General features: G+C 42.5%; 1 protein-coding gene across 1 annotated transcript in view; it reads left to right on the top strand.

Moving 5' to 3' along the window:
- Window positions 1-24,240, top strand: part of GAD2 (glutamate decarboxylase 2) — a 57,165-nt gene that overhangs the window by 15,128 nt on the left and 17,797 nt on the right. The window contains exons 8-12 of the mRNA XM_070432961.1: window positions 4,871-4,950; window positions 12,069-12,123; window positions 13,540-13,656; window positions 16,138-16,202; window positions 21,728-21,806. Coding sequence (XP_070289062.1) covers window positions 4,871-4,950; window positions 12,069-12,123; window positions 13,540-13,656; window positions 16,138-16,202; window positions 21,728-21,806 — 396 coding nt within the window. The remainder of the gene's footprint in view (window positions 1-4,870; window positions 4,951-12,068; window positions 12,124-13,539; window positions 13,657-16,137; window positions 16,203-21,727; window positions 21,807-24,240) is intronic.

Genomic DNA, 24,240 nt, shown 5'->3' on the forward strand with positions numbered 1-24,240 from the left:
AGATTATTACCAGTATTTTACAAAGGAAGAGGCTGCAGTTAGCTGTGTAGACAGAGGTAGGATTAAATGGGTGTTCTGACTCCCAGACCAGTGAGGTCCCTGCCTCGACTACCATGTAGAAAACAGATTAAAAGTTTCAGCAACGAAGTTTTGTACACCACAGTTCATCAATTGATTTAACATTTTCTACCTTCCCAAATCAAATCTCCACCAAGAGATTTTTCTTAATGTCAAGGTGATGGTACATTGTTACCTCCCCCAAAGAAAACACCTCCTCATTATCTCAGGGCTGAGCTGGAGGGGGTTTTCCAAGTTTATTGAAAGTACTTCTATGTCTCCTTGAACAGTTGATCCAAATCATTCTGGACAGGTGAGACAATAATTTGGTCAAAGCCAAGGAAGGGGGAGACGGGGGAAGGTGGAGGTGGTCCAATTCAACAAATATTTATTAACTATATGCTACAATAAAAATTTTCCCTCATGCAGCTTATGTTCTATGAGGGTATAGACAGGGGTAAACTAAATAAATATTTAATGCCACATGGTGACAAGAGAATGGGGTGGTAGTGGGCTATTCTACAAGATGGTCATAAAAGGTCTCTGTAAAAATGAAACATAGCAGAGACCTACCTTGAATGAGGGAGGGAGCTATATACATATCTGAGGAAGGATTTTTCAAGAAATGAAACAAAATACAAAAGAAAGCCCAGAGACAAGAACAAGTTGAGCAAGCTCACAGAAGACCAGAAAAGCCAGTACTACCAGATAGAGAGAGTGAGAGGTGGGGAGGTAGGACACAAGGTAAGAAGGGATTGGGGGTAAAGGTAGCTAGGTACTGAGGGCTATCTTTACATACATATATTATTGACTTCAGAGAGGAAGGAAGAGGGAGAGAGATGGAAACAGCAATGATGAGAGAGAATTATTGATCAGCTGCCTCTTGCAGGCCCCCCACTGGGGATCCAGCCCGCAACTGGGGCATGTGCCCTGACTGAGAATGGAACTGTGACCTGCCTGGTTTATAGGTTGACACTCAACCACTGAGCCACACTGGCTGGGCATGAGGGCTGTCTTAATAATCTTTGTGTTCCCTGAGCCCAGAAGAGGATTTCCCTGAAGCCCTGTCATCCACTAGGCACTGAATCTGAGTCTCAGTTAAATATCTGGATGTGACTAACAATGGCTTGAAAGAATTAATGCAACTTTCCAAACTGCTTATCTAAATTGTAAAGAGGAAGAGAAGCCAGCATGTCCAAAGACTGACTTGGTTTCTTTCAGAACTTTCCACCATTCTCCTTACTCTCCCACCATCCCTAAAGACAGGTAAGACTGACTGCACCAGGGCTGCATACAATGATGGAGCTCATGCCTGTGGGCTCTCACCCTCATGCATTCTCCCTTTGGACAATCACAACACACTCAGATCCTGCTTGCTTTTTGCTTACAATTATTTCATAAGTATAAAATCCCATACTTATTTGCACATTTTCAATGTCAACTGAAACATGGATCCTGTGTCTAGATTAATTAATGATATTTTATTAAAAGATAAATTAGTCTTCGTTTAGTATAAATTAAAAACATAGGTTTTAACATCTATTATCCTTGAATTGAAATATGCTTTTGTTCTAAATAAGCACTAGATTCTATCAGAGGGGCCAATTGTTATTTTTTATCCAAAATCAGGGAAGGGGGGGGGGGGGCCAGAGGAGCATTCATTAACTCATTCCCCAGCTATTCCATTGATGAACTGATTATTACAACAGTCTTAATGATTTAAGGGACACATCTGAATCCTTATAGCTTCCAATTTTTGTTTATAGTTCTCCTTTCTGAAGCCACCCAGAGGAGTCAGGCTATTCCTCTACTCCTGCCTTGGCCAGTGGTTCTCAACCTTCTTGCCCTTTCAATATAGTTCCTCATGTTGTGACCCAACCATAAAATTATTTTCATTGCTACTTCATAACTGTAATGTTGCTACTGTTATGAATCGTAATGTAAATACCTGATATGCAGGATGGTCTTAGGTGACCCCTGTGAAAGGGTCCTTCGACCGCCAAAGGGGTCGCGACCCACAGATTGAGAACCACTGGCATAGCCCTTCAGATATAAAGGCCGCACATATGCCACATGACCCTCTTTATCTCTGCTTATGACCAAGTGTTCTCTGAGACGTCTCTAGACACTTGGTTTCCAGGCTCCTCAGCATCTAGGTTGCTGCTTTGCTCTGGTTCATCAACAAGTGGTTCCAAGAGATGTGGTGCTAAGGATTACAAATGATTCTCCATCAGCACAGAGAGATGGGCCATTTAAGCTGGCTTCCCTGTTTCTTCCTCATTAGGCAGTGTCTTTTTTTTGTCTCTCAAGTCCCTTCCTCTTTATGGGTCCCTTGCTATTTTGTGGACAACATCTAGCTATTTCCCTGCTCCCTTTCCTGAAATACAAATGCGTTCAGTATCTAATTTTCTTTTTCATGCCTCATATCACCTTTGTTCCCCATCTTTAAGCTTTCTGTTTGGGCATGTGTTTGTCTTTAAGTGTGTGGTATTTGGTACAGTGATCAATTATACTGGTTAATTGCTCCTCATTTGAGGATCCCTAGCCTTTCCCATTAAATACCAGATGAGACGACTTCCTCTCATTGACCAGGTGCACCAGATCTCTCACTTATCCCTAATTTGCCACTTGGCAGTTTAGTGCTTACAAGCTCATTCACTGAGGGGCCTCATTTGAGGCTTGTGCTTGCTCAGTGGGGCAGCTGTTTCCTCTGTTCTGTGCCCTCCTGGCAGGGAGACTTAGGGCTGTTTTCCCCCTTTCCTGGGTGGCTTAGGGATCTGCTAAGTAAGCAAGAGAGACCACTATTTTTTTTTAGTGACGGAGACATGCATCTTTACAAACCCAATTAAGCTTTCTCTCCTAGTTCCCGGGTATCTTGGTAACAAATGTCCACTTTGTCTTTCTGAGGTTGTAAAATGAGGCTAATGGCCCTTTCTCATTACTTCTCAACCACACTGGGCTTTTAAAACGCCTCTGTTCAGCGCCCTGTTAACTGGTTTGCATTGTTTGCTACTGTTTTAAATGTGATTTCCTCTTGTTTATAAGACACACCCCCTAAAAGTATAATAGCAGTTCCTACACTGCATATTTAAGAATTCAAATAAGACAAAAGTGGGCCTTTGAATAGAGAGCCCACTCAGGAACCATAACTTAAAATTCCAGCCAGCAGCCCTTTGGAGATGTAAATTGAGGCAGCGGCTCCCTCTTGGACGGCTTAATGATCTGTAGTTAATAGTAGGAGGCTGCTGAGCAGATGCAGTACAGCTGGGCTTAAGTTAGCCTCTCAGCTTTCCACATTGCACAGTGATACAGCCATTTAAAAAAAAAAAAAAGATTCAGATTCCTACCCGGAATCAATAACCAAGAGCACAAAGATGTGGCCGTGCTTTGTCAGTGTGGCCTTTCCCACGCAGCGTTCTGCCCAAGCCAGGAACCAAGGCCTTCTTCCGGAGCCCCCAGCCCAGGCCGGGCAGTCACCTGCACAACACATAGCCCCTCCAACAATCCTGGGACAAAAGGTGCTGAATTTAAAGCCAATCTCTTCTCTTGAGTGCACACAATTCCACTGAACTTTGAGAGAAACTGAGTGTAACCTCTTGGTAGCAAACTAGAAGTCTGGGAACCATACATACACAGCTGCTGGAGACAGTCGATGTGCGCCTACCCCTTGTATATAACGTTGGCTTGGATTACTGTGTGTTGGAGTAGCAGGTCCTTTTACAATTTCCAGGGGCTTAGTATTTCACTTAAAAGTTCAAGTGAACTCAACAACAATAGCAACAAACAAACAAGCAAACAAACAAAACATCTATTCAAGAGTGGTCAAAGGACTTGTATAGACCTTTCTCCAAAGTGGCCAATAAGTACATGAAAATATGCTCAGTATCACTAATCATAATTATTAGTGATACTGAGCATTGGGGAAATGCAAAGCAAATCCATAATGAGGTATCACTCCACACCCATTAGAATGACTAGTCTCAAAAAATCCAGAAAATAATTATTGACAGGATGTGTAGAACCTGGAACCATGGAGCAGTGCTGGTGGGAGTGGAAAATGGTACAGCTGATGTGGAAAGCAGTATGACAATTCCTCAAAAATAGACTTACCATATGATCCAGCAGCTCACTTCTGAATATACTCCAAAGGATTAAAAGTATCGCTCAAAGAAATACCTGCACACCCATGCTCATACTACATTATCCATATGGACAAAAGGTAGCAGCCACCCAAGTGTCCATGGATGGATGAATGGAAAACAAAACGTGATGTATGTATACAATGAATATGACTCAGCATTGAAAATGAGGGGAATTCTGGCATAGGCTACGACATGGATGAATCTTGAGGACCTTATGCTCAGTAAAACAAGCCACTCTCCAAGGGTAAATAGTGCATGGTTCCATTTACATGAGGTTCCTAGGATAGCCAGATTCATAGAGACAGAAAGTAGAATGGTGGTCTCCAAGGGTTGTGGAGAGGGAGGAATGAGGAGCTGTTGTTTCATGGGTAGAGTTTCAGTTTTGCAAGATGGAAAGAGTTCTGGAGATGGATGGTAGTGATGGGTGCACAGCAACATTAATGTACTTAAGGCCACTGAATTGTGCATTTCTAAATGAGGAAGATGGTAAATTTTATGTTATGTAGATTTCGCGACAATTTTTTAAGCCCAGGTGAAGGATGCCTTCTTCTCGCAGCAATCCAGGCTTTGGAGGCACAAGTTAGAAATAGGAGAAATGAAAAAAAAAAATAGCTAAGGGAGTGGATTTTGACTTTATATGCAGCTAATTACTAATATGCTTTTTTTTACAGAGTCATTTTTCTCTCAAGAAGGGAGCTGCAGCCTTGGGCATTGGAACAGACAGCGTGATTCTAATCAAATGTGATGAGAGGTGAGCATGAATATGCAACCCTTGTTGGTTAGCAATTTGCAAATTCCACACATGTGTATACCTTTTAGTCTGAAAACAGGTGATGACCATGGGGGCAGAAAACCTGGATGCAATCCTGGCCACCGCCATTCACTTTCTTTTTCACACGGGCTCTTGCTTGGAGTCGTGGGGTGGTATCCCTCAGTGCCACGGAGCCTCTTGACTGAGTCAGAACCTTTGTTAAATCTATCAAAATATTCTGCACCAAGATGGCGCACACGGACATTCATCAACACCAACCACTTGATCACTGATTTATGGTGATGTCATCATTCTAGGAACCCTGGATGGTGTGCACTTGATGGAGTAATTACAGAAGGGTGGTGGCATTTTAGCGAGTAGGGAATAAATAATGCCTCAGCAACTCATCAGCTTTGTGCTGGAACCAAAGAGGAATCCAAGTTTTCATTGACACCCATACCTTCATAGGCACTCTGTGAATAGGTGGGGAGGGGAAGGGGAAAGGAAGATTTAATAGCATTTTCAAGATATTCATGTAAATCATCATTAGCCTGTAGCTTGGAACCTATAAAAATTAAATTAACCACTTATTTATTGGTATGAATTTATGGGACAGACATTTATGATTGCCCACCATACCACTAAGCTCTAGAAAAAGATAAGGCATAATCCCAGTGCCCTGACAGAATATGATCTAAGTGGAGAGATGGAGTAGCATCAGAAGAGACATTGATATGGTTGAATGGTGTGGCCCAGAGTACACATTGTATACATTGGTCAGGTTGAAAGGTTTCATGCAGCAGTGAGGGCTTGAGCTGGATTTTAAAAATTGGAGATGAGTTGGAAATGGGGGTGGGGGTGGGGATAATAGCAGAAGATTGAGTACCACCAGCAAAACCACAGAAGTAGCAATGAGCTTGTGGGGCTCCAGGAGGGGAAGGGGACAGCCATAGCAAACATGTCTGGCCATGTGGGATTTTGAAAACTCAAAAAAACAAACTGATTAATAAATAGCCACATCTCCCTCTGGAAGATAAAATTACAATAGCCTGCCATGTTCTTGTTCACACCTTTATATATTGCCAGAATTTGTTTGCAAGGAGTGCACATTACCTCTACAATGAGAAAAAAGTGATGTTTTCTTTTTTCTTTTTGGGGATAAAAAGCTAAACTTAGCATTTGAACTTGATGAGTCTGGACACCAGGTAACTTGCAAGCATTTTTATCTGCCAAGGGCATGAGTGAAACACCCTTCAGGGAGCAAGGAAGATGAGAGACTGGTCAGTGACTCTAGCAGTAAGATGGGCGTGAAATGATAGAGAGGACTGGAGTGAGGTGAACACATTCTGAAAAAGGAACCGCTTTATACTTTTAATGCTACCAGTGTTCCTCACTATCAGGTACTTGAGGAGAAAATTGGCACAGACACAAAATTTGCTAACTGGGGATAAAAATTTAAATAACAAAACATTTCCTTAATCTGTAGCCAAACGGTTGTAAATAATGAGCCTGGAATCCAGGGAAGAATTGTCTGACAGGCCATGTTTTTTCCAATTTGTAGGTGTTCTTTAAAAATATATATATATATTTGGGAGAGGAGTGAGAGAGAGAAACATCAATGATGAGAGAGAATCATTGATGGGCTGCCTCCTGCACGCCCCCTACTGGGGATCAAGCCCACAACCTGGGCACGTGCCCTTGACCGGAATCGAACCCAGGACCCTTCAGTCCACAGGCCAACTCTCTATCCACTGAGCCAAAATGGCTATGGCTTTGTAGGTGCTCTTGAGTTGAATCCCAGTGGGAAGATAGATTATCTGGGAGAACAGAGGAGGCTCTTGACTCCACTCCTTATGGCACCAATATTGCTTCTACTCCTGTGAAAATCAGGCTGTGACCATGGAAATAGCCTTGGGAGGAGTCCGCTAAGCCTGCCTTCCAGGTATTTAGGAGAGAAAAGGATGAGCTGGGGACACTGTGCGTAAATTAAATAAGAGTCCATAGACAAAACATAATTTTGAAAGGCATTATGGGGAGTCAGAGAAGGCTTAGCTAAAGGAACTAAGTTCTCCTTGTCTCAGGACCCTGTGCTTTTTATTAACACAATTTGTCCTAAGGCAAGGTAGATATACACTTCAAGGGGTAGGTTAGGTACAGAATCCATTGTCAGATAAGAGGAAATGCCTCCCGCTGTTCAGGTGTTTGGCCAGTAAGAGACAATAACATGTACATTGAAATGCCCTGACCTGTCTGGCAGCAAACAATCAGGTTTGGGGAAATGCCCTCAGCCATCTCCAGATGATTCAGCCCTGCTGACATGCTGGAACTGGCTTCCGGCACTTAGTGCCCTATAGTGTTTTACATTTACTATTTCATTTGATCCTCATGTAAACCTTGTGAGGCAGGTGAGTACAAGGACGAACTAAGTGCTTCAAGTACACACAATTAGCACAAGGTTTGGAGCAGGAGCCCCGTTTATTCTGTCTCCTCATTTCAAATGTTTAGCCACATTCAGCTGCTTCTCAGAGCCTTATCTAAGGCATAGTGCAGTGACTCTTCCTAAAAATGGTAAGTCATTATCACTGATGTTGTATTGTTATTAACAGTGATCATAACATTAGTCACTTTCTAACAGGAAGGACTCGCACATCCTTTCTTCTTTGCGCTCGTGTCTCTGTGAACAGAGCCAAGCTCTCCTCACTTAGGAAAGGCTGGTAGAATTACTACAAGTGCAGCAGGTCAATGAGCAGGTCCCCAATGACTCAAGCACCCCATATGTGCCCATTGGAATGCCTGCCTGGAGGTACACACTCTGCAGGAACATGCCCCTTTAGGTAGGATGGGTTGCTTTCTCCTTCAGAGCCATGAAGGATAGCCATGAATCTGAGTCAAAAATCCACACATGATGTAATCCATGTTTTTTGCCCTTCCCACAAGGAGAGGATTTTTCCTGCTGGCAGCTCTAGCTGGCATTGTGGGATTTCCCCAGGCAACTTTATGCAGTTATCTGACCCTATAGCATCATGTGAATTTTCAAAGGCTACCGCTAATCGGGAATTTAATGCAAAACTGCAGCATTCAAAGCAGCAGTCTGGTTCAAGAGGCATCACTTTAATGTTGCTTTCTTACTAGTAAACAACAACAACTAACAGAAAGCAGCGTTACAGAGCCGGTCACCACTTATCTGTGAGCCTAAAGGTTGGATGTGTAAACATTGAAGAACTTTTGGCTATAGAAATGCTTTTAGAACAGACAGAGGATGCGACAGCTGCCATCCACAGCTGCCCTGCACCGAGAGATGCTGGGCCGGAAAAGCCAGGACTGGCCAGACAGCTCCTAATCCTCAGAAGAGCCTGCTGGTCGTCGCCCAATGTACTCGCCCACAGCACACAGGCAGGCAGGGCCACATAGGGCCACATCGGGGAGCTCCTTCTGCTCGCTGCCCAAGCCATGCTGGTTCAAAACAATGGGTCACATGAAAGTACTTGGCTAGTATGTTACCCAGTTATTTAAGTGCCTACCAGGTGAAACGTGCCATTTCTAAAGCAATATTTCTTGGAGCTAGGTCTACCCGCTTCCGCATCACCCTGGGTGCTTATTACAAATGCAAATTCTTACGCATGTGTGTCGACTAACTATGTTATTATGTATCTTCCTTATTGGCATGTGAGCCCTGGAGAGTAGAAACTGGCTGTTTACCCAGTGTTTAGCACATAGTAAGTGCGCAATAAATTCTTGTGGGATTCATTAATTCCTGGGTCTTATAACTGACTGACTGAATCAAAATCCCTAACAGCGGGGCCAAAGAATCTGTGTTTTAAAGGCACACACAGCCCTAACCAGTTCAGGATACAGGGTCGGCCCCTGGACTGAAGGGTCCCGTGCTCCATTCTGGTCAGGGGCACATACCTCAGTTGCAGGCTCCATCTCAGCTCTGGTTGAGGTGCGTGTGGGAGGCAATCAGTCGATGTGTCTCTCTTACATCAATGTTGTGTATTTGTTTTTTTTTTCTCTCTCTCTCTCCCTCCCTTCCACACTCTCTAAAAATCAAAGGAAAAAGATAAATATCCTTGGATGAGAATTAACAAAAATTAAAAATAAATAAAGGCACACACAGGTGGTTTTTATCTGCACTAAAATTTAAAAACCATTATTCTAAAGTATTTCAGCCAATTCTAAGATAAATGGAAAAATGAAAAATTTTGTCTCCAGAAGCCCCCACACTAGCTGTCTGCTCAAAGAATAACGTAAACACAGTAATGTCATCCTTGAGTTAAACTTTTGCCTTCTAATCACACACCTCCAACGAATGTTGAGCTGCCACCTGCAGTATGCCAGACTCTGGGTTCTGAAGTGGACAAAACAAATATGGGAGTGGAAGACAGAGTACCTTTATTTTGCTTAATAATAGCCCCAACGTGTAAGGGTAGTAATGTGGAAAATTCAGATACCAAAGGGAAGCCATAAAGTGCTTTCTTTAAGTGAAATGGTGAATAAAGACAATAAGCTGTTTTGAGAGAAAGAGAGAGAAAAAGACCACATTTACTTAACTTTTACTACAGTATATTGCCTAATTGTTCTATGTTATTATTAGTTGTTTATCTCTTACTGTGCCTAATTTATAAATTAAACTCTCTCATAGGCATGTATGTATAAGAAAAAAGATAGTATATATATATAGGGTTTAGTTCTATGCACTGGAGGTCTTGGAACGCATCCCCATGCCTAAGGGGGGCATATTGCATTTGATAAGCTTGCCCCTTCCTGCTGCCCCACAGCTCGCCAATACAGAAATGGAACCAACTGTATGTTCATCACTGTTTTCCTGGAAGACCTGAATGACACCTCTGATCCATGAAATTCAGATATTATCTTAAAGAATTTATCTTATCCTAAAAGACTCCAATCTTCCCAAATAGGTTTCCTATATCTTTGGCCCTTCGAGTTTGTGCCGGAAGCTGCTCATTTCATTTCTAATGACAACCAGCCTTTTACCAGCTTTTGATCTTGGGCAGTCACGTTGCCTCTCTTGGCCTGTTTTTCATTTGTAAAAGGAGACAATTAAACTAGAATCAGGTTTGAGCCCCTTTCAAATCTAATGTGCCTTAATCTGTGATACCTTACTGCCTAAACTTAACAGAACATGATTAGATGAGGAGATAGCAATTGTCAAGCTAGTCCGCCTCAAACTTCGCAAGGCAGACAGGTGATTGGTTTTAGTAGACCAGGTAAAATTGGGAATTTGTAAACAATTTCTGGGAATTCTCTCAATTTCCATTACTACAAAGGCACTACAGTAAATGTAATGTGCTTAGAACTTTATATAAAAGATAAATATCTGTATTTCCTCTGAAAGGTGAACATTTTGCTTATAGCAGGCCTGGAGTGAGGTGTTTCGGCAGTCTGGTCCAGGAGAGGTGAAAATCACTCCTTCCAGGTTGCTCCCAGGCTAAGCTGTGAAGTGAAGAGAGAAACACAGAGAGTGAGATGCCCTCCCCACCTTTGCACTCCCTCTGTCCCTCCTCCTGTCCCCATTGCATAGAAGTTCCCCAAAGGTGGCTGCTCCGAGGTGGAGTGCATCCTTTGTACCTAATGCACATTCAATGCCTATGTTCGTTACCCCCCTGTCTGACTAATCACTATTAACTTGTCCATTACCATTGCCAGGTAATTGCCTTTTAACTGCTTTTCTTTGGCAAACAGCTTCGCATAAATCAGTGGTTCTCAATGCCTTCAGGCCTAATGTCTGCTTTATATTCTGACTATTTGCAGCACCTCCTTTATTAGCCTGAAATGAAAATTGTAGAAAATATAACTTACCTGCTCACTATATAATGCACAGATTATGTTTTTAAATGGAGAGATGGTAGCACAATAACAATAAAATTACATTTCAATATGCAAAACCTTAGGCATCATCACACTAGGAGATGTAATGAAGCAGCCCAATTCTCGTGCTATATCTCGAGTCACAGGGACAGCCCCGGATGGACTATTGAGCTAGTGCCAGATACTACTACCCCTCTTGCTGCTCACTAAATGCTAGTGGCACCCTCCTACCATTTATTGTTCCAATCTCCTCCTTATAACTTATTTCTCCAAATTGCTTTAAAAAAAACACACCTAGATCAAGGACCTTGCTGTGAAAAGCTTAACCGGTCTAGCAAACTCAGGAGAGCTGTGTTGGTTGAAAGAATATTTCACTCCTTCGGGCCTCTGTACCTACTCTGTCCGCCCTTTGCCTGTACTTCCCCAAACATCTTAGATAGGAATGTCACAATATATAACAACAATCCCAACAACAAAAGCTAACATTTATGGAATGCATCCCATATGTCAAATACTTTTAAAATACTTTGCATTTATTAACTCATTAAATCCTCATAACTCTATGAGTGATATTATTGCCATTATGTTCTAGGGTTAGTAATGATAATAACACACAGGGAAATTAAGAAACTTGACTAAGATCACACAGCTAGCCACATCTGGCTTCTTGGAGAAATCAACTCCTCTGGTTGTTATAATAGTGGAGTTTTATAGCAAGCAAAGCACTATTTGTGTTTTTATTTTAGGAAAGAAGCATTATGGGTTTGAAAGAATGTTTTTTCTCTAATTCCTGTTTGAAATTTGAATTTATGAGTTCTTGGCCTGCTTCATGATTTTAGCACTTAGCCTGTAATTAGGTAGCTTTTTGGCTTAATATTTCATTCAAAGGCTTCAGAATGCATTTTCTCATCTTGGTATTTTGTCTGTATGTGAAATTGCAGGTCCATCCATTAGAAGATTTGAAATACAAGTCTTTTTCTGCACTCTCCCTCCATTGCCAAATGTCTTGCTCCAAAGCAGCCTTGTTTTAACTGAATTAAGAGGATGACCTGAAAAGCAGGGTCTGTGCCGAGTGCACAGTGGTCAGGAATCCCCGGAACCTGCCAGATACTGCAGCCTTGCATCTTTCAGGGAGGAAATGCATTTCTTTCTGAAAAGAGACGAGAGTTGTTTAAACTGATTATATTATCAACGGTTTAGGGTTGGATTTTTACCCTCATGTTGCCGCTTGTCAAGGACAAAAAAAGTAAATTATTCAAAGCAAATCTATAATCTATTTTTCCTTTCAGGGGGAAAATGATCCCATCTGACCTTGAAAGAAGGATCCTTGAAGCCAAACAAAAAGTAAGTTTTTGTAGGGAGCTTCATCTAGCCCATGACAAGCTAAGGGTACAAATCTCTAGTCCGATCCAGTGGAGAACACACTTCGGTTTTATTATTAAAAAGAGGACCTGAACCTCAACCTCCCAGCTTTAATGAGAATATGGAATTTTGCATCTACTCATTACTTATGTCTCTGGTTTGTAGACCTGTATTTCTAAAGGTCTAAGTTGCTGAATAAATAACATCCACAATAATATTGTAGGAGTTTCCAAAGCATTTGTCTTCTTGTGTGAAGAGGCTTGGCATCAAGCAGACACATGTGAAAGATCAGAAAGTGGAAAATATCAGAATGCTAATGCAGCCTGTCAGTTACTGCTGTGAGGTTATTGGAAAGGGGCCATTTTTTCCTGCCTGTACACATACTGGTATGCCTGGCTCTCTAAACGCCTTCTTTTTCAGAAACCATTTAGAACTCTTTAGAAGTAATAAATTCTGGAGACCTGCTACAGAGTCCCACAAAGCTCTGGAAAGTCATGTACATCCCTGGATGGTTCGCAAGTCAGAGAGCTTATTTCTAGAATTCACTTAATTAAATTTCCACTGAATATAACCTACAGGTTCTAGTTCAACGCTGTAACACCTTTTGGTTATTATGAACTCAGGAATAATTATTTCTATTTATATGCCTTTTCCCCCTTATAAATTGGCAGTGGGAGGTTCCCCTTGTTCTTGTACTAGAACTACTGCTTGTAAGGTAATTCACAGATTAGGCCTTTGCTGCCACCTACAGACTGACTCTGTAACATCATGTTGTGGCATGTGGAGTAACATGTTCATCTATTTGAGTCATTCTTCTGCCTTCTTTCAGCAGCCATCTCTTATTTCAATCAATTTCACTTAGCCAGGGCCAGACAGACTGAGAACTACTAACACGCATACAAGTCAGGGGTTATTGTTTAGCTCCATATGAATCCTCTTCTCTAAGACTCCAAATAAGTTATCTGAGGATTTTCCAAATAGGAGTAATGAGCTGGTTGGAGTTCCTTCTCATTGTTCTCTTTTCTGCTGATTTATTAAGTTGAGGTCCTTTTATGAACAAGAAAGACTAGAAAGTTAGCAAAGGGTAGGAGGAAAGGCCAGAAAACCTCCCTAGAAAATATAAATGACTGGTGAGCACCACAAAGGGTATTCATCTCTGGGTCCAGCGTAGCCTCTTCTGAGAACCAGAATGTTTTCTGTTCCCGAGGAATGGCCTGGAGAACTCCAGTCCTGGAGCATGAATATTGTCCCTACCAGGCTCTGAGGTTTCAATGGCCTTTCTGATGGCTCCAAAAATGCACCTGTATGAGAGGGGGGGATTTCCTTGTTTTTGCCAGCTATTTTAAAGAATCTTTGAACCCCTGTTTTACATGTCTTGGGGCTTTCTCATTTGCATAGGGGTTTGTCCCTTTCCTTGTGAGTGCCACAGCTGGGACCACCGTGTACGGAGCATTTGATCCCCTCTTAGCTGTCGCTGACATCTGCAAAAAGTATAAGATCTGGATGCATGTGGATGTAAGTATCCCATAGGCCTGCCGCTAAAATGTCCTTGCGCATTTTTCACCTGGGGCTCATGGAATGAAATTTGTTCTCTCTCTCTCTCTCTCATTTTCGAATGGTAATATTTCAGCTTTTAATAACTGAAAAGACAAAAATAGCTCACAATTGACAAAATATACAAATTCACTGGAAGCAGTCTGAGGTTGATTATGCCTTAATGTTCCCGACATGATAATATTCTTATTTCTTTGGCCAGTACCTGAGCTGAGCACTTAGTTCTTAATCCATTGAGCCACAATGTCCTTTGTACACACACAGCACACACATGCAGAGCTTACTGCCCTGCAAGAATGCTCACATGGATAAACAGGAATTGCATTTATATAGGAAACCCAAAGGCTCAAAAAACTCAAGTCAGGTATTTATATGTACTGAGAAGAAAGCAGGCTTGACAGCTTGCTAAGAAATACCTACCACCACATTCCCAATTTCTTAGCTTGATCAGCTAAGGTAAACTAGATGTGAGAATTTTGACTGTAGGCTTAGTCACACACACACAAAAAAAATGCCCATGAAAACATTTTCAAATGAAAAACTGTCAATTTTTAGAAGGACAAATTGCAGGGATTTAAATTTAGGCCAGTATTTTTCAAAGTGTGGCTCAAGATTAGCTGCTATCTGCAAACTGTTAATGATCCAGGACTGAAATAAGGAGCTGGTGTCAAAATATCGCTAAGCACAGTATTTGATAAAGCTGACATTTTTTTTTTAATTGTGTGGCTTTCTCAGTGAAGGAAGTGTAAGCTGATTCTGGTGCAAGAATGTTGGTGAGTAGCACTGACTTTAGGTCATCATGGCTTTATGATAAGTATTCAGAGAAAATTATTTCCCCTCTCTTTAAGAGCAGAAAACATTTAGAGGCCAAGCTAGATAAATTTCTATTATTCCAGAGGTATAGTCTGCATAGTAATTACCAAACTTCTTTTCCTTCCCTGATTCACAATGTGAGTTGTGCATTAGGCTACCAGAGTCCCCTATGTTTTACACATGAAGACACTGAGAAAGGGTTGAACAACTTGAGTACCTTCAGTGACCTGGTCTCAGAACTGGGAGTCTGTTAAACCTTGCTAGCTGATTCAGGAAGACAATTACCCTGACTGCTTTAAAAATAGCAATGTCTGTGTGTCCTACGCTAGCAGATGCTGTGGTCTCTCTTTCAGGATTGTAATTACAACAGAGCTGGGAGGTCTTTTAACCAATTGTATTAGCTTTCTTTGAAATATATAAAGTTTACTACTTACTCTCTTTAATGTTTATACATTCTATAATTAAGCTAAAAAATCTTAAAAGATTACACATTTGTTGAACTGAAATTACAACAAAGCTGGGGGAGCAATTATAAGCTAACAGTGGTGGTTTTTTCCCTTTAAAATAATCCCAGGAATATTTTTTACCCACAAAGGAGGTTAATATCTTCCAATGAATCTCTATCTTGACATCCTATTCTTAAAGATTACTCTACCAGTTCAGAGAAAAAAACTTGAGAAAAAAAAATTTAAGGGTCATGTTCTAATTGTTCAATTAACTGACTGGTACAAATCTCTCCTGCTTGCTTTTTTGGTGGTAGGTTTTTTGTTTGTTTGTTTGTTTGTTTGTTTTGCTTTTGACAGAGAAATTAGCTTATCCAAAATTACACAGCAGTGAAATTATATTGTGAAGCCACGTCCTCCCTTTGGATTCATTCAGAATTGTCAAAAGAGTTTTCCTTGCAACTTGGAAGATGTTTAAAGGGTCCCCAGCCCATGTTCTCAACTCTACACTGTACAGATAATAGGTTTGCTCACTCTGAGATAAGGGGCTTCACTAGGACTGAGTGCTGACGGGCTGTGGGGAGAATCTGTCTCTTTCTCTTGCAGACTGAGGGAAGGTAGCCCCATTGTGGCTCCTTACACCATATAAATGCGGGATGGAGTGTGAAACCTCAGAATAGACCCCTAATTTACACTTTGAAAATCTACTTTAATTGATTTAGACTCCCAGTTCCGAGACCAGGTCCCTGAAGGTACTCAAGTTGTTCAACCCTTTCTCAGTGTCTTCATATGTAAAACATAGAGGTCTCTGGTAGCCCAATGCACAGCTCACATTGTGACTCAGGGAAGGAAAAGAAGTTTGGTAATTACTATGCAGACTATACCTCTGGAATAATAGAAATTTATCTAGCTTGGCCTCTAAATGTTTTCTGCTCCCAAAGAGAGGTGAAATAATTTTCTCTGAATACTTATCATAAAGCCAGGATGACCTAAAGTCAGTGCTACCCACCAACATTCTCGTACCAGAATCAAAGTCACACAATTAAAAAATAAAATCTAGAAGGTGGCCAACCCCTAAGTTGTCTGGGGTCAAGGGGACGCTCACTGTTCTGAAAGACACCAAACTATAGAAGTTTAAGCAATGAAAAACTTCTACCTTTTTCCTTGTATGATCTTCCTTTTTCAGGCCGCTTGGGGTGGGGGATTGCTGATGTCCCAAAAACACAAGTGGAAACTGAGCGGCGTGGAGAGGTACACACATTTTCCTTGTTCACAGTGTTAAGTGTGAAAGCGAAATGTTGAAAGCAAGTTACACCCGATCTCTAAGAGCTGTTGTATACAGGTGAGCCCATTCTGTGCAGTCCTTGTGTGCCTTGCCTTGTGTGGTCATATATGTGTAAATACCGTGTGTAATCAACAAAAAGAAACCAGAGCCTACATCGAATGGCGCAGGGGGAATATCTCTCAGACACACAGATTCCCAACTGGGGCCCACGGTTCACCAGAGAAATCAGGAATGACCTTTCTAGGATCTCTGAACCATCCACCAAAATTGTTTAAAACTTTCCGAGGGAGACCTATGGCTTTTGGGTTCCATGAAGGATAACACCCACTGCTTTAAAGAAACCAGTAAATAATTTGGCAAAGCAAATAAACACCTTGTAATTTATGACAGGTTTGGGTTTCAATGGCCACTTTACTTAAAGTGGGACACGCTTTTATTCCCATGATATTTTGTTTCTGATATAACTCTGAGGGATGCTGCAAAGCACCTTTATTCAGAAACTAAGCAGTAAATCATTGAGAAAAAGCCATAAAACACAAAAGAGATATTATTTGATTAGTGTAAAGCATATTCGGATCCAAAGCAAATAGAAAACAAAAATCATAGAATGAAAAACCAGCCTGGGGCTCTGGACCACATGCAGAGGGAGCTCAGAGTTCCCTGTTCTCCCATCACGACACCGCAGGTCAACTGCGTGGTGAACTCTGACACTCCAGGCAACTGAGCAGGCCTGAATTCAATGGAGGCTGCCTGATTCCCAGCGTGCCCTGCCAAGTAGCCAGATGCCGCCCAGGAAAAGCTTTCCACTGGCTCTGCCCCCGGACAGCTTGGCACAATTTCTGTTCCAGGATGAGGAGTCAGGCTGGTGGCACTCAGGAGCATCTGTCCCCACTGGTCCTGCAGGGCAGCCAGGCCAGAACCAATATCCAGGGAATCTGGGAGTAGAGAGAGGAGTGGGGTTGCTGAGGCGGAGTCAGGGGCACCCTGCCTCTTTTGTGAAGAGAAGACTGGGAAGACACGACATAGACCAGCAGGGTCACTGTCCCGAGTCGCTGCCCTTGCTCTGATTGCAGGTGCCTGTGGGTGTGGGTGGATGAGGACGGGCCTGTGCCTTCCTACAAGGAGCCACTTCTAGTCTCTGCTTCTGGTCCTTCAGGGCTTCTCACAGGCCTCACTCCTTTTCTCATGAAGATCTGCTCAAAACCCAAAGCTTAAGAAGGAGGCAACGAACTAAACAGGGAGAGGCAATGAACAAAAGGGAACAATTGAGGAGGTGCCTGTTTAAATGCTCAGAACAGGAATTAAATTCAAGTGATTTCGACAGAAGTGTTCTGTACACATACCTTCTCTTTTCTGAGTTTCTTTGTGACGGGCACAAAAAGTGAGCATCTGTTATTCTACCTTTAATGCCACCTGGGACTCTGAGTGCTAAAAGCCATGCAGCATCCTACGCTGATGATGACTTAAAAGCTGCTAAATTACCTTCCCTGAGCCTGGGAAAAACACACCCACGCACCTTTGCACTAAAGACTGTTATTTGAGAGCAAGGCTTAGAACACTCGCAATGGAACAGAGTCCTCTGCCACTGCCGCAGGTCTTGCAACCGTATAGTAATTAACTCTACCCAGTGGAACAGCCAGACATGAGGTCCTAAAAACGAGAGACTGATGGTGTTTTGCTTCAATTCCCTCCATTTATTTGAGATGATCCAACTGGCTGACTTGTCATCCGTCAAAAGCACACTTTCGTTGGTGAATAAGGTTGCAGGGCCCGTGGAAACCCCTGGGCATAATGTGCATGGGCACAAATTTAGGAAAACAATTGGCTTCACTTGGGGTATCGTTTTCCCAAGTGTTAGGACTCACGCTAAAGTGGAGGAAATCCACAGTTGATTTTTGTCCCCAAATCCAGAGGTTTCCTCGTGGTCACCGGGATCCCAGAGTGCTGTCCACATAACAAAATGGTACAAGCTCCCAGAGCTCTGCCTGGCATCCCCTTCAAGAACCAACCCAATTCTCAGAAAGCAGTCCTCTTCCTCGCTAGCACCGTGCAAATGGCCAGAGATGGTGTCACTGAGAGTGCGTGCCAGGAGCTCCCAGGCTCCAAAGTCTGTTTCTGTGCACTGTAAACAGATTATTCTTTTTTTAAATACACCTCCATTGACTTCAGAGAGGAAGGGAGAGGGAGAGAAACATCAATGATGAGAGAGAATCACTGATCAGCTGCCTCTCCCACACCCCCCTACTGGAGATTGAACCCACAACCCAGGCATTTGCCCTGAACCATGACCTCCCGGTTCATAGGTTGAAGCTCAACCACTGAGCCAAGCCTGCTAGGCTTAAACTGACTTTAACCCTCCCTCAGCAGGCTGCTACATGAATCCACTACTATGGTCCACTCTCAAGGCTCTCGGGCCCAGCTGAAAGTTCCGGTGCAGCTTCTGCCCTGTTACCAATTTTGCCCTCACTTCCACTCCAAGAATCAGAGGTTCCAAAATTCAGCTAACTAGTTGTAGAACCTCCTCCATATGCAAGCCTTGCACTAGGCTCCATGAGAGCACAAGGATGAATATGATAGGAAGCCTATCTCCAAAAGGCTGAGACTCCATCAGGGAAGACTGACAATCAACAATGGATTAAAATTCAAGGCAGAGAAAGTAAAGGCCCAACACACAGACAAGCGAGCTGTGTGGAGGGACCAGGGAGGAAGGATTCCTCCTGAACAGGGGTGGGCATGGGAGCTTTATCAGGCAGAAGTGGAAGAAGCAAGGCGATGAGCAGGGACTTGCAGGCTTGAAAGGGTCCTTGGGGAAAGTTCAGATGAGTTGCTTGGAGACTGAGATGGAGTCCTGGCAGTGCCTAGGAAGCTAGTCGAGTGTCAGCAAGTCCTGCCCAGGGCCCCTGCCCACAGAGCCAAGTCAGGCTCAACCCCTGGGCCTCTATTACGCACGGAGAGCATTGCATTTCTTGGACTGGGGAAGAAAGCAGTTGAACCCAGGAGGTGGGGAAAGACAGCTGCAAGGGGCGCTGTCAGGGAACCAGGAAAAAGAGAATGAAGCCAAAGCCTCACAGATTTGGGAGCTGGATGCCTGGGAGGAAAATGGAGCAGGGAGCTAGGCACAGAAGATGAGGACAAAGATGAGGTCTGGGAGGATGGGAGGAGCCAGTGAACGAGTTCCTTTGGGGTCTGCTGAGTCTGAGGTGCAAATGAGGGCACTTGGCTATGCCTGAAAACAGCCCAAGGGGACTCAGTTCTCTCAACTTGTGGAAAATCACAGACACCACTTGTCTGAATCCAAGGGCAGAACATTTTGAAATAAACTGGAGGGTGTTTTTTTTATAAATGGCCAACATTTCGCCAATAAATTAAGGCCGCGTCATTGAATCACTCTGCTCAGCTTTTTGCTGTCTTTGTGAGGCAGCCCCTCTGGAACAGAGCAGGACAGTGACAGGTAGCTGTGGACTTGGGCACCTCCTAGTCTAAAAAGGCGCATTGTCCACTGCATAGAAATAAACACCTACAGTCAGAGAAATGGAGAAAAGCTGTTTTCTTTTCCATTCGAGTCATTACTGACGGCTGAGTTTCCTCAGGATGAGGTATATAGCTGTCCAATATTATAGGATGGCAGCATCTATGTACCCACTGTTACCAGCTCATACATAATAAAACTGAAATCAATAGCAAAAGCCAACCTTATTTTATGCTTATGGTATGTCAGACACAGTTCTAAGCACCTTACTATACTATTATTTTATTTACAGACAAGGAAATCTAGGCATATCGAGATTGACTAACTTGCTCAAGATCACTTAGCTAGGAAGTGATAGAACCTATATGCAAATACAGATTGTCTCCCAAGCTGGCTCCCTTAACCACTGTTACCTACTGCTTAGAGCCCAGGCTCCTTGATCCTGGTCCTGAAGTCATTTAGCCCTCCTTCCAGGGCTAGTATCCATCTGGCCATGAACTGCCTATGCTTCTTGCCTCAATTCCAGCCAAGAAGAAGAGCTTGACTATTCACTGATCAGACAAGATCCCCAGGCCAGTAAGTGTTCTCTCTGACTGGCTGCTGAGCCTGCCATTCATCCAATATCTTTCCCAGCTTCTCATTTCTCCTCAAGGTTTTTGCACCTCGCGTGCTGGGCACAGGGTGAGCCCAAGGCTATTGTTCAGCCAGGGGGGCAGCGCTCACAGCAGCTGTCATGGATGGTACTGCTACTCTCCTTCTCCGAGTCTCTTTATACCAAGGTCACATGCAGCTTCTCAGAAGTTGTGGGCAGGGACTCACTTGCCTGATAAGCGTAGAAAGTGAGCAGTAGGAACTCACTGAGGGACAACCGCTTTTCCTGGGACCTGGAGAGGAGGGGTTTGGAGCAGTAAAGTTTAAGTGAGGAAGAGAAATTGAATGAAGTCTGAGAAAGGTGCAGAGATAAAACTTGATCCAGGCCTTAAAGAACAAGTAAAATTTAGCCAAGAGGCAAAGGGAAGTGCCATTCAAAAAGAAGAAATCACATTAAGAGACTCTGGACCAGAAGTGCAGAATTTTCTGAGAAAAAAAAAATAGTCCGGTGTGATGGAAATGGGTACAAGAAAGTGAAAGGACAAGATCGAACACATTTGATGCCAAGCGGGTATCATAACCATACCCTGTCATTTGAATTTGGGCTGGAGGCAAAAGGAAGTTGTCAACAATTTAGAAAGAGGAGAGGGCCATAAACAGCTAAGAAGTAAATATGGAGCTGGGTGGAGGATAAAATGGAAACTGAGGGTCAGTTAAGACATGATTGCTGTATCTAGATTAAAATAATAACAATTCTTATTATTAAAGGAATCTGAAACAGGACTATGGCTTAGACTTTTCAAACAGCATAAATCCCTGATCTGAGAATCACTAATACTGTTGATGAAAGAGCATTGTATTTCTCCAGTGAGTTGAAACCAAGTTGATTGAAAGCTGCTGTTGGAGCTGTAGTGTGTCTCACTTGCAGTCTGGAAGGATAACTAGATTCAAGAAGAAATGGAAGCAGGGATGAGCTAGAAGCTAGTATGAAATGACACATTTGAGAAATTTGGTAATCAGTTGAATCAGAAGAAGGAGAAACTGGGTTGGGAAAAGGTCAAAATTCAGCAGTGGAGGGAGCCATGGCTCTGAATGCCAGGCCACCACTGTATCAGGAGCAGGGACAGGGGAGACCTGCACCATGACATCTCCTTCACTTGCCTGCTGCTCTGCTCCTTGGTAGCCAAAAGGGGCCCCTGGACTGGATGATTCCAGTCATTTGAAGGGGCCCTCAGACCACCTTGTACGTCAAATGAATGCCTCCATGGAAAAAGAGAAAAGGATATAGATCCCCTGGTTCTTTTACAAACTTAGTGTCTTCCTGGCATCTGAAAAACAGTGCCAAGAACCCCGAAGCTCTGTTGCCCAGGCACAGGGAAGCAGTCCGAGCTTGTCGTGATGCCACCTCTTAACAGGACTTGTTTTCCTTAGGGCCAACTCTGTGACATGGAATCCACACAAGATGATGGGAGTCCCTTTGCAGTGCTCCGCTCTCCTGGTTAGGGAAGAGGTATGTCATTCCATCTGTGGGGTTTCATAAGAGTAAACGTGTGCAGTGACAGATTCAGAACACGGATGATTTTACAGGCTGGAACAGTGAGTTAGATCCAAAAAGGGGAATTGTTAATGAGGATAATTATAAGGTCTGCTCTTATGCCCTCGGATAGTCTGGTTACAATTTGACTAGACAAGACAGTCATGTGTTACACGTGGCTAAATTGTTCTACTTGTGAAAAAGCCTAGGTCAGTGATGGTGAACCTTTTGAGCTCGGCGTGTCAGCATTTTGAAAAACCCTAACTTAACTCTGGTGCCGTGTCACATTTAGAAATTTTTTGATATTTGCAACCATAGTAAAACAAAGACATATTTTTGATATTTATTTTATATATTTAAATGCCATTTAACAAAGAAAAATCAACCAAAAAAATGAGTTCGAGTGTCACCTCTGACACGCTTGTCATAGGTTCGCCATCACTGGCCTAGGACGTTAGGTTGTAATCTGTGGGGTTAATAATGGGTCAAGAGAGAATTACTATTCACAAAACATTAATGGGATGAAAGAGTGAAGATTCAGGATGAGGGAGGTGGTAGTCTTCCACATCCTCTGGTTAAAACACACCTGGCGGGGTTTGCTTATGTTTGTGCCAAATGGTATATGTGACCCTATCGAGCTAGAGCTTGAATAGTAGAGAACACTTGGTAAGCATGTAAAAGAAGGGTTTGAAAGAATTAAGGATGTTTAAAGGAAATAAGGAAGGAAGGAAAAGAGGGAGGAAGGAGGGAGGAAGGGAGGAAGGAGCCTGAAAAGATAGCCTGTGTTTAAATTACTCTCACGTGGAAGAGATTTTGTTTTTCTCCTGAGGTTTCAGGAAACTGGGTTAGTAACACTGCTTGGTACAGATTTGGTGGCAAAATTAGAATATACCACGATTTAATGTCTGAGTTGGGGGTCAATAAAAGGAACGCTTTTCTGAAAATTAAGCTGCCCAAAAAGTAATGAATGCTTTATGTAGAAATAAGTGCCTCATCAGGGGAGGTGATTGAATGAAGTTGGACAATCACTTATTAGTAAGAGGATAGAAAGGATACCCTCATTGGGAAGGAATAGATTCATAGCTCCCGGATTCCTTCCAAATCTATGACACTGTGACAGCATTGCCTTTACTGGGAACCAAGGAATGATGCCATTCTACATATTCTGCGGTGAGAGAATTCTTAGTCTTCAAAAAGCTTGGGATGCGTTGGGTTAAAGAGTTAAAAACAAGTTTAATTATTTCTGGGCATATCAGAGCCTTTAATATGCAAATATCTGAAAATAAGGGATTTATTATATAGAATTTCCTACGCTTACTTGACCAAGGAATCTCTTTGACGGTAACTAGTTTACAGAACAGCACCTATTCATGTATTTATCATAGTTTGGGACATAATAGTTTAAAACTTTGTAATGGCCCAGAACCAGGATACTATCTGACCAAGGCCCTTTATGTGAAAAACAGCATCACTTTTATTTATCCTTTTACACAATGAGACTAGTGCTCTCCAACCTTTTAGAGCCCATTTGCTGTGAGTGACCTTTCCTATCCCAGTAGAAGCTGGTCTGATCTACCTACCATTCCACACTCGGGGATGGCTCCCTTAGGATTGATGGAGCCTTTATGCAAGCTTGTAGAGCTGAGGAAGGTTGATACCAAGTTTCTGTGACCATGAAACAAAACAGAATCACCTGAAGCAATTTTTTGCTTTGTTGGTCAAGTGAATTTTCTCTTTCAAATTCTATGTCTTTCTACTGCCCTATTTCAGTTATATTGGGTAATTTCCTTTAGTCTCAAAAAATAACTTAATGCAGTCCACTAAATATGAAGGCTGAGCTCTAGTTAAGATCTTAGCTGCAATGCTTTTGTTTTAGTTTAGATAATTGTTTTAAAGGGTTCTCACTGCTAACTTCTACTAAATGTTCACATTTTTGTCTTTTCTCTGGTCATGAGTCACAAGAGAAAAAAATGCCAAACCTTCTATAAAATCACAGTTACGCTGTGGATGATGTAAGAGTCAAGGGATTCCTGTGGCTCATGACAAATTGAAACGTGGTGGGGTTTCTAACAAGGAGACAGGCAGGGCTGTCTTAGTCAAGAGAGCATGACCCATTCACCGTTCTTTGGAGAAGTTTTATCACTTTGCCACCCATTTTCCATAGTAAGCTTATGGTCCCAAGGAGCTTTAATGGTCATCGACAGTGAGACTTTCCGCTGTAACTCCCATACACAACTGAATATGAAAATGCAGTGCAGACACACTAACCACTCTTGAGAGAAGGGCATGACATTTGACATATTGGTTATTTAAGACATCTCAGAGTAATAATGTCTTTATTTCTTTTAGATTCCATCAGAGAAAAATGATAGCAGTGAACTATCTTAAAAGCTATGATTTCCAAAGAGAA

Source organism: Myotis yumanensis, unplaced genomic scaffold, assembly GCF_028538775.1.
Source record: "Myotis yumanensis isolate MYYU_CA2020_CCGP unplaced genomic scaffold, mMyoYum1.0.hap1 SCAF_1, whole genome shotgun sequence".
In the NCBI taxonomy this organism is placed as follows: domain Eukaryota; kingdom Metazoa; phylum Chordata; class Mammalia; order Chiroptera; family Vespertilionidae; genus Myotis; species Myotis yumanensis.